This window comes from Lemur catta, chromosome 5 (genome assembly GCF_020740605.2).
Source record: "Lemur catta isolate mLemCat1 chromosome 5, mLemCat1.pri, whole genome shotgun sequence".
Classification (NCBI taxonomy): domain Eukaryota; kingdom Metazoa; phylum Chordata; class Mammalia; order Primates; family Lemuridae; genus Lemur; species Lemur catta.
In genome coordinates, this window is record NC_059132.1 from 86,633,265 (window position 1) to 86,650,083 (window position 16,819).

Genomic DNA, 16,819 nt, shown 5'->3' on the forward strand with positions numbered 1-16,819 from the left:
CCAGTTCCATAATCACGAGTGCTGTTTTCTCTTCTTATAACAAATGGTTGGCAAACTTTTTCTGTAAAGAGCCACATGGTAAGTATTTTAGGCTTTGTAGGCCATATGATCTCGATTACAACTACTCAACTCTGCCTTTGTAGCAATAAAGTGGTCAAAAACAATGCCAAGCAAATAGGTGTGGCTGTGTGCCAGTAAAACTTTATTTACAAAAATGAGCCACAGCCATATTTGATGTTCAAGCCATTATTAGCTGACCCCTGGAATAAACCCTTTTGTTGGGAAGTGCTTATTGGATATATCTTCTTTTAGTTTTTTTTCCTTCTTTCTTTTTTTTTTTTTTTAATTTATTTTTATTTTTTTATTTTTTTTTTGAGACAGAGTCTCACTCTGTTGCCTGGGGTAGAGTGAGTGCCGTAGCGTCAGCCTAGCTCACAGCAACCTCAAACTCCTGGACTCAAGCAATCCTTCTGCCTCAGCCTCCCGAGTAGCTGGGACTACAGGCATGCACCACCATGCCCGGCTAATTTTTTTTTTCTATATATATTTTTAGCTATCCATATAATTTCTTTCTATTTCTAGTAGAGACGGGGTCTTGCTCTTGCTTAGGCTGGTCTCGAACTCCTGAGCTCAAACGATCTGCCTGCCTCGGCCTCCCAGAGTGCTAGGATTATAGGTGTGAGCCACTGCGCCCAGCCTTATTGGATATATCTTATTAACTGTTTGTTACTCTTCCATGTAAAATATTCATCCTGGGGCTTAACTTAACAGTTTTCCCCTCCTATCTAGTATTGACAAACTAGGTATAGCTTTAAATAACTTTGGAAAATATTTTACTTGTCCAGTAAGACAGTGAAAATTGTCATGAACTAAAAATATAAAATTCTACCTAAAAAACACTTCATATCAAGCATCAAGTAGCTTTATGAATATATAACAATAATCCCCTTATAGAAAGCAAATTTTAAACACTACTCTTAAAAGAGACATAACTACCATTTCTTCAATTTCTAATGCCAAAATATTGTGGTTTAACTTTTTCTTCCTCCCTTCCTTCTTTGTAGGATTATTTGAGCTGACATTTTGGATTCAGTAGCTGTAATGATATTTTGGCGGTTGCTATAAGGAGGGACATATCAAACTTAAAAGGTCATTATTTGACTCTTTTTTTCTATTCAGGGTTTATGTTGCTGAATCTCTCATTTCCAGTGCTGGAGAAGGACTGTTTTCAAAGGTAGCCGTGGGACCTAATACTGTTATGTCTTTTTATAATGGAGTCCGAATTACGCACCAGGAGGTGAGTGGTATAGACATGGAAAAGCAACTCGATTGGTTAGCGGGCTTTGTTTCAAACAAAGTCCCTGTCCTTTAGTATTCACTAGAAATATAAAGGAACAAACAGATTTGCATTTATATATGCCGGTACCATTCAATCGGAGAACCAAATTAAGGACTCAATACCTTTCAAAATAGCAACAAAGAAAATAAAATATCTAGGAATATATTTAACTAAAGAGGTAAAGGACCTCTATAAAGAGAACTATGAAACACTAAGGAAGGAAATTGCAGAACACGTAAATAAGTGGAAATCCATACCATGCTCATGGATTGGAAGAATTAACATTGTTAAAATGTCTATACTACCCAAAGTAATCTATAGATTCAATGCAATTCCTATTAAATTACCAACATCATTTTTCACAGATTTAGAAAAAATAATTATCCACTTTGTATGGAATCAGAGAAGACCCCGTATAGCAAAAGCAATCTTAAGCAATAAAAACAAAATGGGAGGTATTGATTTGCCAGACTTCAAACTATACTACAAAGCTGTTGTTCTTAAAACTGCCTGGTATTGGCACAAGGGCAGGGACACAGACCAGTGGAACAGAACAGAAAACCCAAATATAAAACCATCCTCATATAACCATCTAATCTTTGACAAAATAGACAAAAACATACTCTGGGGACAAGAGTCCCTATTCAATAAATGGTGCTGGGAAAACTGGATAGCCACATGTAGAAGACTGAAACAGGACCCACAGATTTCACCTCTCACAAAAATCAAATCACAGTGGATAACAGATTTAAACCTTAAATGGGAAATGATTAGAATTCTAGAAGAAAATGTAGGAAAGACTCTTACAGACATTGGTCTAGGCAAAGAATTTATGAAGAAAACCCCTAAGGCAATCGCAGCAACAACAAAAATAAACGAATGGGACCTGATTAAATTAAAAAGCTTCTGCACAGCCAAAGAAACAGTCACGAAAATAAACAGACAGCCTACAGAATGGGAAAAAATTTTCGCATACTACACATCAGATAAAAGACTGATAACAAGAATCTATTTAGAACTCAGGAAAATCAGCAAGAAAAAATCAAACAATCCTATCAAACAATGGGCAAATGACATGAATAGAAATTTTTCAAAAGAAGACATAAGAATGGCTAAAAAACGTATGAAAAAATGCTGAACATCCCTAATCATCAGGGAAATGCAAATCAAAACCACAATGAGCTACCACTTAACTCCGGTGAGAATGGCCTTTATCAAAAAATCCCAAAACAACACATGTTGGCGTGGATGCAGAGAGACAGGAACACTCATACACTGCTGGTGGGAATGCAAACTAGTGCAACCCCTATGGAAAGCAATATGGAGATACCTTAAACAGATTCAAGTAGACCTACCATTTGATCCAGCAATCCCATTATTGGGCATATACCCAGAAGAACAAAAGTCATTCTTTAACAAAGACACCTGTACCCGAATGTTTATAGCAGCACAATTCACAATTGCAAAGATGTGGAAACAACCCAAGTGCCCATCAATCCACGAATGGATTAGTAAACTGTGGTATATGTATACTATGGAGTACTACTCAGCTATAAGAAATAACGATGATACGACATCTCTTTGGTTCTCCTGGAGAGAGCTGGAACCCATTATACTAAGTGAAGTATCCAAAGAATGGAAAAACAAGCATCACACGTACTCACCAGAAAACTGGTTTCCCTGATCATCACCTAAATGTACATCGGGGAAGGATACCAATTGGATATCAGACTGGGATGGGGGGTGGGGGGAGGGGATGGGTGTGTGCCTACATGACGAGTGCGTTGCACACCCTCTGGGGAATGGTCATGCTTGAAGGTGCAGACCCGGGGAGGTGGGGGGGGGGGAGGGGATGGAGGTATGACTACATGATGAGTGCCAGGCGCACTGTCTGGAGAATGAGAATGGACGCGCCTGGGACTCTGACTCGGGGGGATGGGCGGGACATGGACAATGTATATGACCTGAACTTATGTACCCCCATGATGAGCTGAAATAAAAAAAAATAATAATAATAAAAAAAATGGGGTGGTGCGGTCAATATAGTCAAAGTAATTGCTTTGCGCTAGACTATCCTCGATGTATGAAAAATTGAGATCCAGTCGGACTCTGTGACTAATTAATTGGTGACCTTGGGTAAGGTGCTTTGTAGGAAGGCCCCTACATCAGTTTGTGCAAAAGCCATACATTAGCCTACATCTTGTCAGGAAGGGTTCTATTGCCAAAAAAATTAAAAATAAAACGTTAAAGACTTGAATCACCTCTTACCTTTAAGACATGATCTTTGATATATTTCTAAAGATTTTATATATAGTTTTTGTTTCTTCACTTCACAATTAACTTCCCTAAATGTCTGTTTAAGGGCAAAAGTTCGGTGTTTTTAGCACAGCTGATGAGCTCTATCCTTGTCTCACTTGTACTAAATGTGTGGGACTTAAGCTTATGGCTGATAGCCCGCACTCATTCCTTCAGTTTTCCACTTATTCTTACAGAACGATAAGGGGGGAAGTGCCATGAAATATAATAGTAAAGTTATTACACATTCAAAGCAGTCACACAGGCTATAGATGGTGACATATTCAGACTGAGCTATGGTCTGACAGACATTGTCCCCATGCGATGGCCAGACGTCTACCAGCAATCCAGAAAGGCCAAGAAATTCAGCATATGAAAGGTAACTCCAAAATATTGATATATTTTTGTTTGTTTGTTTGAGATGAGGTCTTGCTATATCGCTCAGGCTGGCCTGAAACTCCTGAGCTCAAAAGATCCTCCCACCTCAGCCTCCCCAAGTAGCTGGGATTGTAGGTGTGAGCTACTATCTCCGGCAACTTTGGGATATTGATGTATTATTTACTTATTCAAACATTTTACAGATAAGGGAACTGAACCCTAGAGAGATAAGCAACTTTCCCAAGGTCTCAAATACAGTAAATAGCAGAGTTTAAGTAGGGTGGCTCTGTGCTGAAACTCACTGTGTTATATTGCATAAATGAATGAGACGCCCTCTTTGTGTCCATGAAGTTTGGATCCTGCTGGGGACATAAGAAAGATACACAACCAATGGCAACATAAGGTAGATGGTACCAAGTGCCTATATCAGTATCACATGACAGGTTCTGGAACAGTAAGATCCATGAGGATTTTTTTTCACTTTTGTCCTCTGTACCTACAACAGTACCTGGCACATGGTGGACCCTCAGTAAATATCTGTTGAGTGAATATCACATACACATAAAAATGCAATTATAATTTAGTGGTGGGAGAAATGGGATACCTTTGAGAGTCAATAGTTTTGTATGAAATTGTGATCCTATTGGCTCCAAAAGGCTGTTTGTTCTGCTGGCTTCAGTAGATCCTGGGTGTGGGGGTTGGGAGTGCTTTGGCGAGGGGAATCTGGTGATTGCACTGGAGACAGTGATCCCTGCTGTGGAGAAGAAAGCACGCTGGGCATCAACGTCCACCTGCTGACCACAATGATCGCCCACCTGTAGCAAAGATGTAGGACTTCGCTGGAGTGCATTTTTCCATCCCTCATATTTCTGATTCCATCTGATGTTCTCACTTTGTTTTTCTTTTGCCTCATCTTCTTCATCTGCTTTTTTTTTTTTTTTTGAGACAGGGTCTTGCTCTGTCACCAGGGCTAGAGTGCAGTGGCATCATCATAGCTCACTGCAGCCTTGAGCTCCTGGGCTCAAGTGATCCTCCTGTCTCAGCCTCCCAAGTAGATGGGACCACAGGCACACACCGCCATGCCTGGATAATTTTTCTATTTTCTGTAGAGACAGGGTCTTGCTCTTGCTCAGGCTGGTCTCGAACTGCTGGCCCCAAGCAATCCTCCTGCCTCAGCCTCCCAGAGTGCTAGGATTACAGGTGCTAGGATTACAGCAGCCTTCATCTGTTTTTTTTTAATTTTTAGTTTGAATTTATTTATTTGTTTATTTATGTATTTATTTCAGAATATTATGGAGGTACAAACAAAAATATGGACTGCTTCATGAATTAGCATGTCATATTGTGCAGGGGCCATGATAATCTTCTCTGTATTATTCCAATTTTAGTATATGTGCTGCCGAAGCAAGTACCTTCCTCTGCTTGTAATTGAAGTTACCTAGTTATATTTTGTGTATCTTTATAAGGGACTTTAAATCCTTTTTTTGTATAAAATAAAGAAAAATCAGTAAGTAGTAAGTTGAGCTGCTTGGTGCTGCCCAGAGATGATGTTAGTACCGTCAGAGAGATGCCTTGGGTTTTTTCCATGTTCCCAGCACTCAAACCATGTTTAAGGATAAATGAGTTAATATCGCTGATGCCCTCTGCACTTTTGGGGGAACGATCCTCTCTAATGCCCCCTTTCTTGTTTTTTGCAGGTTGACAGCAGGGACTGGGCCCTTAATGGAAACACTCTCTCCCTCGATGAGGAAACGGTCATTGATGTGCCTGAGCCCTATAACCACGTATCCAAGTACTGTGCCTCCTTGGGACACAAGGCTAATCACTCCTTCACTCCAAACTGCATCTATGACATGTAAGTATCACACCGAGCTGCTGGGGTGGACCTATTCCTCAAGGATTGAGAGGGTCATGTAAAAGGTGTTATCCTGCCCCAGATAAAGGCTGCTCCATCCAGATAACCATGGGTCCTCTGCCATTGGCTTCAGGATTATGACTTGAAACTCAAAATCTTAACAGTCCACCCGCTCCCTGGCCCTGACAAGCTAAGAAATGGAAACGTGCCTTGAAGAGTAGAAATGCTATGGAAACAGTGTACCTAAGGTTACTGTTTTACTGCTGCTTTTTTTTTTTTTTTTTTTTGGTCCTTCAATTTTCTCATTCTGGAAAATTAAGGATAGTGTTATTTGAAATAATAGTAAAAAGTGAAATTACTCTGCATAATGGAGAAGACTAGTTAATCCTTTTATTATGTGAAGGAAAGAGGAAGATAAAATCCTAAGGACAGGACCTGAGGTCTCAGTGTTGGAGTAGACCCATAAAATCAAAAAGTCCTTATTATTTGATAATAAAAAGGAATTAAGGACTAATGTATGGCACACTGTGGATGAGAATTAAAAACATTATGCTAAGTGAAAGAATCCAGTCTCAAAAGACCACATATGGCATGATTCCATTTATATGAAATGTCCAAAAAGTAGGAAATCTGTAGAGACAGAAAGTAGATTAGTAGTTACATAGGGCCGGGGTGGAGGGATAAGGAGTGTCTACTAATGGGTATGGGGTTTCATTTTGGGGTGATTAAAATGTTCTAAAATAGATGTTCTAAAATTAGATAGTGGTAATGATTGCACAACTTTGTGAATATATTTTTTAAAAACCACTGAATTGTCTACCTTGAAAGGATGAATTTTATGGTGTGTGAATTATATCTTAACAAAGCTGTTATTTTTTAAAAAATCAAATAATCCTACCCCTTCTTGGGGTTTGAGCCTTCGCTTCATCTGCTCATTGAACCTCTTGCAAACTTCCATTAGTGGAGAGTTTACCATTATCCACAAAGGCAGCTGCCAGGACAAATGAAATCAGCTTTTGGGGTCTGATGACTAGAAATTTCTTTATATTGAGCCCAAATGGGTTTCCCTGTAACATCCAGCCCTTGGTCCTAATTCTCTCCCTTTCTTTCTTGTGCACTATGTCAATCTCTCTTCTACAGGTAGCCCTACAAATATTTTACTAGTTTTCATGTGCCCCGAAATGTTCTCCCCACAAAGCCACACATCTCTGGCTATTCTCTCAAGGATACAATTGGGATGCTTTGTCCCATCATCATTGCTGTCCTTAGCTTGGCCTGAGAATGCCAGTTCTTCCTGGGAGACAGCGAGCTGCCTGCAGCCTTTTGTGCACAGTCAGAGCTTGCAGTCCCTCAGTCGTCTAGCTCGTTAGCATAAGCAGGGTCAGATCATGTGGATTTAATCTGCAGGAAAATCACCAGGATTTGGAGGTTCCTCAAGAATGTCCCTTCCTGCATCCATGAGATGGCTTAAAAATTTTCCTGGCAGTGACTTGCTCTCCTTGGCAGCCAGTAACAAGCACTGAAACTACAACTTCTATTTAAAGGGAGGGTGGAAATGGCAAAGGACATGTGTCATGTGAAATGCAACCGACACCACTATTAACTCCAAGGCTTTCATGGCTGGTGTGATTATGCCAAATCATCATTCCACGCTGCACACAGCTTAACAACAACCCTTTAAAGCAGTGGTAACTGACGTGCATAAATGCTACATAGATTACTCCTTTAAAACAAACTAGTTCTTTCATTTCATTGCAAGGGCGTGATTTTTCTCACTAAAAGGAAGAAAGCACAGGAGATAAGAGAAGGTGCCATTTGGGCTAAATCAAGTCCATGTACTTTGCAAGTTTTCATTTTGTTTGTCGATGTTGTTTGTTTGTAAGCCCAATGTGACTAAATCTTAGTTATATGAGGTAATGGGAAGACTACTTGAATAATAACTAAATATAAAATTCAGATACTAATTCATGGCATTCATTTGTTTCTAAAATCATTGGTATTGTCATGCATGCTTTAATATAAACAAAACAACACTTCCGTAAGCTGTTTTAACCGCAGTCTGGTACAAAACGCCAAACAGACAAATAGACAACAACTACTTTCCTAGCTATAAATATAGGTAACATGTGGACAAGGAGCCACACCAATTGGCTTGGTTTGACTGCCGATCACACAGCTAACATTCACTGAGCACTCACTCTAAGTCGATGCTGTGCTAAACGCTTTTCGTGCATCATCTCATGCAATCCTCCCAGTAACTCAGTGAGGCCACTGCATCTCTGTCCCAGATTACAGATGAGGAAACCCAGGTCTCATAGACATCATGGTTAAGCGCTTGTAACCACTGTGCCTTAGTGTCACCCTCAAGAATCAACACGTAGCCAGGCATAGTGGCTCACACCTGGAATCCCGGCACTTTGGGAAGCTGAGGCAGGAGAATTGCTTGAGCCTAGATTCTAAAAGGTGAGGATCACTTGAGCCCAGGAATTCGAGGTTACAATGAGCTATGATGGCGCCACTGCACTCCAGCCTGGGCAACAGAGCAAGACCCTGTCCCCGCCCCCCAAAAAAAAGAAAAAAAGAAAAATCAACACCTGAAATTAAATTCTTTCTTTTCAGTCTGTCCATTGTCTACTCTCTGAAAATAATGATAATAGGCGGGAAAATGAAAATACAAGAGGATTGTAAGAGAAGCCTGAGGCCCAGAAATACAACACAACACAGGACTTTTTAAAATTTTACCAGAGGTTAACCAGAGCTCCATTTCAGGAGTATTATTCTCTTAATGAAATAATTTAAACAAAGAGTTGTGATTTTAATAAAGAATTGCCGAGCCTGTGGTCCAGGCCCCTCCTCTGTGATAGAGAACCATCTGATAATCCTGTGCACCTGCATGCTCACACACACACACACACACACACACGCTCACACACGTGTGCTCACACAGAGTTAGCTGAGTCCTCACTTTGTGCCGGGCACTATAAGAAATGCTTTCTATATGTGACTCTATGTTGTCACCACAAACAAACACCTTGTAAGATAAGTATTACTAGTATTATCATGATTTTACAGTTGGGGAAAGTGAGATTCAGAGATAGGAGGTGGGATTTCCAAGAGGGCACAGTAATAATGTGCAGAACCGAGACTCACACCAAAGTCTTCTGACTCTGAGTTAAGCGTCCTTTCCATGAAGCAGGACACCCAAGCAGGTGGATATAGAGGCCCCTTTGGTGTGGGGCTGTTCCTTGTATTCCACATACAAGATGTCCCAAAACCACAGACACACTCATTCCTCCACCACTGCTAGAGAGAGCCAGCCAAGCACTTACTATTATCCCCATGTGCCGATTTAACTTAGGGCCTGGAACCTTCTCTTTGGGTGTCTCACCTGCCCTTTGTTCAAAACATAACTGTAAATGAATGAGATTGATTTGACAGGATGCATATAAATATAAAGCTGATTTCTTTCTGGCCATGCCTTCTATATATCCATTTCAGCAGCTGTGGGGCAAGCTATTCATTACTTACTTCTCTGCCTGTTCTGCGGGGAGTCGTGCAGGTGATCAGGGTTCGGAGCTTTTGGCAAATACACGTAGTCATAGCATCAACGTCACTTCTGGTTCTGGGAAGACCTGTTACAGGGGTGAGATGCTGCTCCCTTCACAGAATGCTCCACAGGGAAATATTAACGAAGCCAGTTGACAGAAAGGCCTAGATTTCCTTCTCGGAAAGAAACCATCTACTTTCATGCTAGAAAATAATACTTCCTCTATATGCATAGGGTGGAATACAGAGTTTTTTGCTTTCAAAATCCGCAGGACTCTGTCTTGCATCTCCAAAAGCACTATGGTAGAGCCTTCTCCCCGAGGTACAGCCGGGTAATCTGATACTCCTGGCCGGATTAGCTGAAATGCTGACAGGTGGCACTGGATCTGACTCCTCATTAAGGACAGATTTTTGTTGTTGATCATGCTTGTTGGTTTATAAATACAAAGTACCAAATATGCTCAAAAAAAAAAAAAAAAAAAAAAGCAGTGCTTTTCAAACTTTAATATACCAGTGAATCACCTGGGGATGTTGTTAAAATACAGATTCCAGTCCAGCAGGTTGGGGTGGGGCAGAGATGCTCCGCATCTAGCAGGCTCCCAGGTGAAGCTGATGCTGGTGGATCTGTGGACCACGCTTTGAGTAGCTGCCGGCAATGCCGGGGAAGAGCACACAGGGGTGATTCCTGCATCAGCCCCTCGCCAGCCTTTGCTCCTAACCTTCTGGTCTGGCCCGGGAATGACTGTATGCATCTTGATGTTTAGGTTTGTCCACCCCCGTTTTGGACCCATCAAGTGCATCCGCACCCTGCGAGCTGTGGAGGCCGATGAGGAGCTCACCGTTGCCTATGGCTATGACCACAGCCCCCCGGGGAAGAGTGGGCCAGAAGCCCCCGAGTGGTACCAGGTGGAGCTGAAGGCTTTCCAGGCCACCCAGCAAAAGTGAACAGCCTGGCTCTGGGGTTCAGAGACCTGGAATAGAAACTTGGATCTATGCACTACGTTTATCCGACAACCAGGGACTGCTCGTGCTGTGACATCACATCCTCTCACCCTGAGTTAGCAACGACTTTCTCGCATACTAACTAGGTTTGACTGTATTACTCATACCAGATTTAAAATTAGCTAGCCTTGCAACAACGTCCTACTGAGAGGTATTGTCGAGCATTTGACATAAGACAGCGTGATGTTCTTTGGTGGTTCAAATCTAAATCTGTACCGCATTCAGAGATGCCAAATGATTAGACTGAAAAAGGGAAATGGGGTTTTTCAGTCATTTTTAGAAAGTGGTTTTCCATGATGTTTTTTCCTATGGCCAATGCAAATTGTGTTATCACACTTGCATATGTGCCATATTGAGGGTAGAGAATTACTACATCTTTATTCTCTAAATGTAGTATAATTTGCCTTTTAACCTTTGATCTGTATCTTGCAATAGAATGGCTTTGTTTTTTTCCTAGCGAATAGAAGCCCACTTTTTGAGTCATTTCAGCCCTTAGTCCTATTCTCTCTTAGATGTCCTTTACAAGAGAAAACTTCCAAATGGATTTTGCATCAGTAGCAGTGTGTAGATCTCTCTGGTTCTTTCTATATCATTATTTCATTATTATGTCCTAATATAAAGTACTGGCTCTTAGGGCCGGGGTATTATTATAGAATATTATTCTCGCATGTAAACAAAGATATCTTTGCTTTAAGATGTGAGAAGAAAAGAATTTACTTTGTTTGCATTAAGTTATGGAAGAGTTGTAATATATTCTTTAAGAAAGAAGAGAAGAAAATTAGGATTCCTAAGCAGTAACTGTGGCAATTTTGCAATATCTTCAATAGCGCTAGCAATTTTTTCTCCTTGGGTACACATTAAATGTACATAACAGCGCAGTCTGGCTTGTGGCACAGTGCATTGAATTCAAAAGTCAAATAGCAAACTTGAATTCTAATCGAATTCAAAAAATTTTTTTAAATCAATACTATTAAGGCAGACATACTGATCACTAGGTACAAATCAAACCTTAATGCTAAAACTCTTCATTGTAATTTCAAAGCACTTACCTGCTTCAAAGCATTGTAAACTGAGAGTTAACACCTGTATAGTTTAAAAGCAGCAATCTCCAATAGCATTTCAGCCATTTTGCCAGCCATGTGTAATCACAACTGCAGAAATAAGGAGAAAACCCCTGTTTTTTAGTTTAGCTAATTAGATCTGTAACATAACTGGGATTGCTCTGAATGAATTCTGAGAGTTTTGGTTTTTTATAAGCACACTCACCGCATGCCGTCACCATGTTTTCTGTAGACGCCCTGATGAGGCAGCTGGAAGAACTGGGGAGCAGGGAGTGCTCTGACCGGCACCCGTAAACAGTGGCTCCTGTCACCGGAGTCAGTGTGGTCTGGAAAGCTCGAGCCCGCCACGCTGTAGCAGACAGCCAGCGCTGGCTGGTTAGAGAGGCTTGCCGGGAGTGGACGGAGAGGAAGGAAGTTTGCTGTTTCTTGTCGGCTACACAGTGCTTTATGAAGACTTTAACGGAAGTGCTTGATCCAGGGCTGCCCACAATGTTCAGTTCAGGTGGCCCCTGGGCACAGCATTCAGCCCTCAAGGACGTGACAGTCGCCCTTTCCTTCCTTGGAAGGTCACCGTTCCCGGAGCACCTGGCTGCAGGCTTTGCAGCCAGGCGGTGGTGGCTTCAGGAAGATCCGGTTGGATCCCTGTGTGAACGCTTAAGCTGATGAGAGGAAGATCTTCTAGAAAGATCTTCCACAAGAGGAATCGAATAGTGTTTTTAGATTAAGAGGCACCGGGATAGGATGGCTTCTATTCTGTAGAAAGAGACCATGCTGTAAACTGTGACAGATGGAGGAAGTCTCTGGACCTGTATTCTGATAGGTGCTTTAATTTAAGTATATCCCAGAGTGAGTGACTGTCTTCAGGAGAAAGAGGGCTGCCGTGAGCCCGTCAGGTGCGCAGCAGAGCCAGGTGGGGGAGCGAGGCGGGGCGAGGTGGTGCAGGTTACTCCTTCCCGGCAGCTGCTCGGAATGATTTCATCCCTGAGGGCGAGGTCGTTCTGGTCAGGGCCGCCCTGGGGTATTTCTGTCCTAAGGGGCTACTCTAATTATCCCATTCAAATGGAATTTTTTAAAAATTTGGATAAAAGGAATTGAAGAGTGGTAAGTAGTGATTAACCAGCTGATCAGTTCTTCAAATTAGATGTTGAATGATAACACTCTAAGCTGAAAACCCAGGAGTGTGTCTGTGACCTGCAGACAAATCAGAGGAAACAGTACACCCAAGCTACACCTCGCCCTGTCTTTCTCCTTGACTCTCCTTCCTCCTCTCTTCACAAGTAAGAAAGCCTGGGGGGTCCCCGTGTTGCAACAGCCCCAGCCGACAGCCCCCCGTCTCTCATTCTAAGTCCTCCGTGCTCTGAGCTCTCCTCTCTCTTGAGTCTCTCTCTGGCTCTCTGAGTGGGCTTTTCACACCCCCGTCCATGTCTTTCCCCCGTGCACACCTCTCTCCACTTGCCTGTGTCCCTGGCTCTGTCCCCACTGCTGTCCCCCGACCCCTCCTCTCACTCACACACATTCCCACATGTAAGTCACAGGTTGGAATTGGAGTGGGGACTGAAAATCACTGCGTTCTGTAGGTAGGGAGAGAAGTCGAGGGGGTCAGGGTTCCCTAAAGAATTCAACTGTTGAGGAAGTAAAGGTTTGTTCCTTGATTGAGCCAAAATGTGAGTGGAAAAGCCTCAGGATGTATTTTTCTCCTTTACATCCGCTGCGGAAGGAAATGTGTCGGGAAGCCTCCGAATCCGGTCATTTCATCAGCATCATGCAGACAGGAATATGGAAGATTCCATGTGGTGAGGAATAAAGAAATAGAACTTCACGCTCTCCCAAAAAACAGTGGGACCCGTGCGTGTGCGTGATGGCACTGTCTCTAGGACGTTCACTCAGAGCTGTCTCAGTCCAACTCCTGCATGACGAGATCTTTCCTTAGCATCTTTTCTATGATGAAATATTACCTTGTGTTAGAGTTAGGAATAGGAACTAATCTGTAGGAGCATGTCCCTAAATGGACATTTGAATGGACTAACAAAAACTGTAAGGATTGAATTGCTGACACAAAGGAATGATGAGATTAAAAGGCAACAGATGAGGAGGACTTGAGTCTTGTAGTACCTATTCTTATTTTTAACTGCTTCATCCCGGGTCTAACTGAGAAACTAAGAAGGAAATTAGTTTTTCAAGACCTCTTTGAACCTGTCTGGGGCTGTAGTTAAACCTATTTACCCTCTGGGGGTTCTTCCAACTTGAAAAACTATTTTCTTATCACCAACAACCCAGAAAGGCCAATGAGGCCAAATGTAACCATTTTTTAACATTTAATTGTAACTCTTAAAATTGCATTAATTGTGAACAGTGAATTAAAGGGTTGTCTTCTCAGTGAGACAGTATGTGGCACTTTTAGTAACTTTCATTTAATATATACAAATTTAAGTCACTCACTGCAAAATGCATTTAAAATCTTCCATGAAGGTGGAAGTATAGCTTTCTGTTTTGCTTTGTTTTAAAACAGTTGCCTCAAGTTTCTGTCTTAAGAGTAGTGATTTAGAATCCAGACATCTTTTGTTTTAGAAAAACAAGCAAAATTATGTTGCAAGACTGACAGTTGTTAATGTTTATTTGCCACAGATCAAAGGTTCACAAAATATATTAAATTTACATCTACTTGAGGTACCTTGATAGATTGTTTTTTTTTTCTTTGATCTTTTCCCTTCAGGAATTTGGAATCTCGGTATCTTTTTTTTTTCTTTTAAAAATACTAAATTTTACTAGTTTTCTTTTGCGAAATGTGTGCATACATATTCAAAGCAATGAGACTATTTCAAGCCATACAACCACAGGGGTGGAAACCCTTTTCACAAATTTTAATGTGTTTGTATGTAAATAGATGTTTGTATGAAATATTTTCATGGTAGAATGAATATATTTAAAATGAAGTTGAATTATTCCAGTGCTATTTAAACACATTACAAAAATTTTGGTGAGAATTATCTGAGTCTATTGAGATGTAATGCAGATCAATTTTGATTTTTAAAAATCAAAAGCCTACAAATAACTCTGACTCACAGCAACTCCCTTGGCGTGGTTGCATCCCATGCGGAGAGAGCTCGTAGGCTTCCCCAGTGCCTCAGCCGCTTCCTGGTGGTAAGTTAGGTGCTAATGGAGGTGTGTTCACCTTTTAGTGATATCACTACAGGCCTTCGTAGGGGCCTGAGAGTGAATCAGAGGCATTAGAGACACCGGTGCGTTATCCGGAGCACAATTTCTTTGCAGGGCAGCAGAATCAGAAGCCAGACTTGGCCGTGGGAACCTCAGAACTGGGTCTCCTGGCCGCCACCCACCGCCACCCTTACTGCCTAGTCACACATGTCAGGGAGGCTGCCCTCAGTGGAGTTGGGGCTCAGGCCCCAGGGTGGGACTTCACGGTTTTGCCAGCGATCGTTGCCTTCTGCCTTCCACCTCGCAGAGAGGAAGGAGAAGGGAGCAGCTGGCAAGGGGCCCATTTCTCAGCACAGTCCATTTCCTGTCTCAGCTCTGGAAGACTATGCACCTAAGCACCACACTTCCAACCAGAGAGAGAGACGTCCTCGGATAACTAAAATCCTTGCTTCCTCTGTCTGTGACTTTACACACAGTTGTTAGAAGTTGTTTTAATATCAAAACCAATCACATCCCTAGGACATACCTCCCAACTCTCCTGACTCTTACGTTACTGGAAAAGAAAAACTCCTTTATATTGATACTCAACTTGAGTGGTTTTTTTTTTTTTTCACTTTGGTCCTAGATATAATGAAATGATAAATATTACGACAAATTTTCACTGTGTATAGTAGCAATATGAACACACATGCCAATGTATCTTAACATATCTATTTGGTTACATTTTGGGTTACTATAATTAATCCTGATTTATGTATTGGGGCACTACAGGGATCACGTGATGCCTGCTTACCATATGAGAAAGTTATGTCCATGATTCTGCACTCCCTACTTCAAAAATTGTTCCTCCTAGGTTTTCTATGTTCTCTTTTTATCCTGAAATGCATTTATTAGGTTGCAAGGTATGTTTAAGGAGTAGAAGCTAGGGGTATGCTTTCAGCATTTATTGCAACCAAAAGTTAACCCCATCACAGTTAAAGAGCATCTTTGGTCTTGTGTGGAATTTGAACTAAATCTATGAGCCTTATTCAATATCTATAATTCTATGATTTTTTTTAAATTATGGGAAATTAATGAAAGATGTTTACATGAATAATGTTTGCCCTTACCGTGTTATGAATGAGTTTTTTGTAGTGTGTCTGGGTGCATGTGCAAGAGAGTAGGAAAAATGTTTCTGAAACAAAACTTGACAAATATTTGTAATGAAAAGTAAATTTAAAGATTGCTATAATTGTGCTATAGAAACAATGCAAGTATTAAACAAAATATACAATCATTTGTCCTTGTCTTCCCTTGGTCATCTAGGGCAGAAAAGCAATAATGTTTTTCTTATAACGTGTCTATGTGTATATTTAAATTACTAAGTGAACTTTACATTGTCAGCTGTTTAAAAATATTATTAGCCATTTAGCCTTTCCAGACCATTCTAGTAAGAGCTGAGGAGGAGTGTGGAGAGCTTAGGAGCTTGCTATATGGTGGGCATCACTCCCGTACACGCATGGATCCAGAATGATTAGCCACATCAACAGAAAGTATCTGATTGAATACGTAAATGTTAAGGGCATTGAACATAAATAAGATGATCAGGGAAAATAGCTGAAAGACAGGAAATTTCAACTCATGGTTTAATGAAGATATAGAAACTTTGTTAGACGGTGTGGTACATTTTGGCGTTGTCAGCATGAGTTTGAGCCGAGGGACATAGGAACCCCTTATTCTTGCCCGAATCACAGTCAACATTTCCAAAACACAAAAGCCAGTGACAAAGGGAGTCATCATAGTACTTCACTATTAGCTGGGCCTTCTGCCCAGGACCCCAAAGCAGCTAACTCTAGTACGTTCGGCCGGGCTGCGGGAGGCACGGTCAGGCCTCGAACTGAAGCAGCACCATGAGACCTCCCACTGTATTTCACCTCCCTCAGTTGCCCAATCCTTCCATGGAAGGGAGGAGACAAACAAGTGAGATGATTGAGTCCAAACTGGTGTTGGGTCAGCTTCTCCGCTTGCACAAAGACACATCCATATGCTGGATCTCTAAGGAAGGGTTTCACGGGGTTCACCCACTAACACATATGGGTCAAATCGCAATGTTAATATTCTTCTTTGTTGGAAGAAGGATTTAATACAAACTGAGGTAAGTCTAGGAAGCTGACCCCGAAGGACCAGGCAACTTCCACGGGTTAGGAT

At 41.5% G+C, this 16,819-nt stretch overlaps 1 protein-coding gene and 1 non-coding gene across 3 annotated transcripts in view; one reads left to right on the forward strand and one right to left on the reverse strand.

The window, feature by feature from the left end:
• SETD7 (SET domain containing 7, histone lysine methyltransferase) overlaps window positions 1-15,908 on the forward strand; it is a 49,271-nt gene extending 33,363 nt beyond the window's left edge. The window contains exons 6-8 of one of the 2 annotated variants that reach the window (XM_045552255.1): window positions 1,180-1,297; window positions 5,710-5,867; window positions 10,178-15,908. In XM_045552255.1, the coding sequence (XP_045408211.1) occupies window positions 1,180-1,297; window positions 5,710-5,867; window positions 10,178-10,358 (457 nt within the window). In that variant the 3' untranslated portion in view covers window positions 10,359-15,908. The remainder of the gene's footprint in view (window positions 1-1,179; window positions 1,298-5,709; window positions 5,868-10,177) is intronic. The other variant, XM_045552256.1, reaches the window with a different exon arrangement.
• Window positions 5,319-5,424, reverse strand: LOC123638984. The gene has a single exon (XR_006735554.1). It is a non-coding gene; the product is annotated as a U6 spliceosomal RNA (small nuclear RNA).
• Window positions 15,909-16,819: the final 911 nt, after the last annotated feature.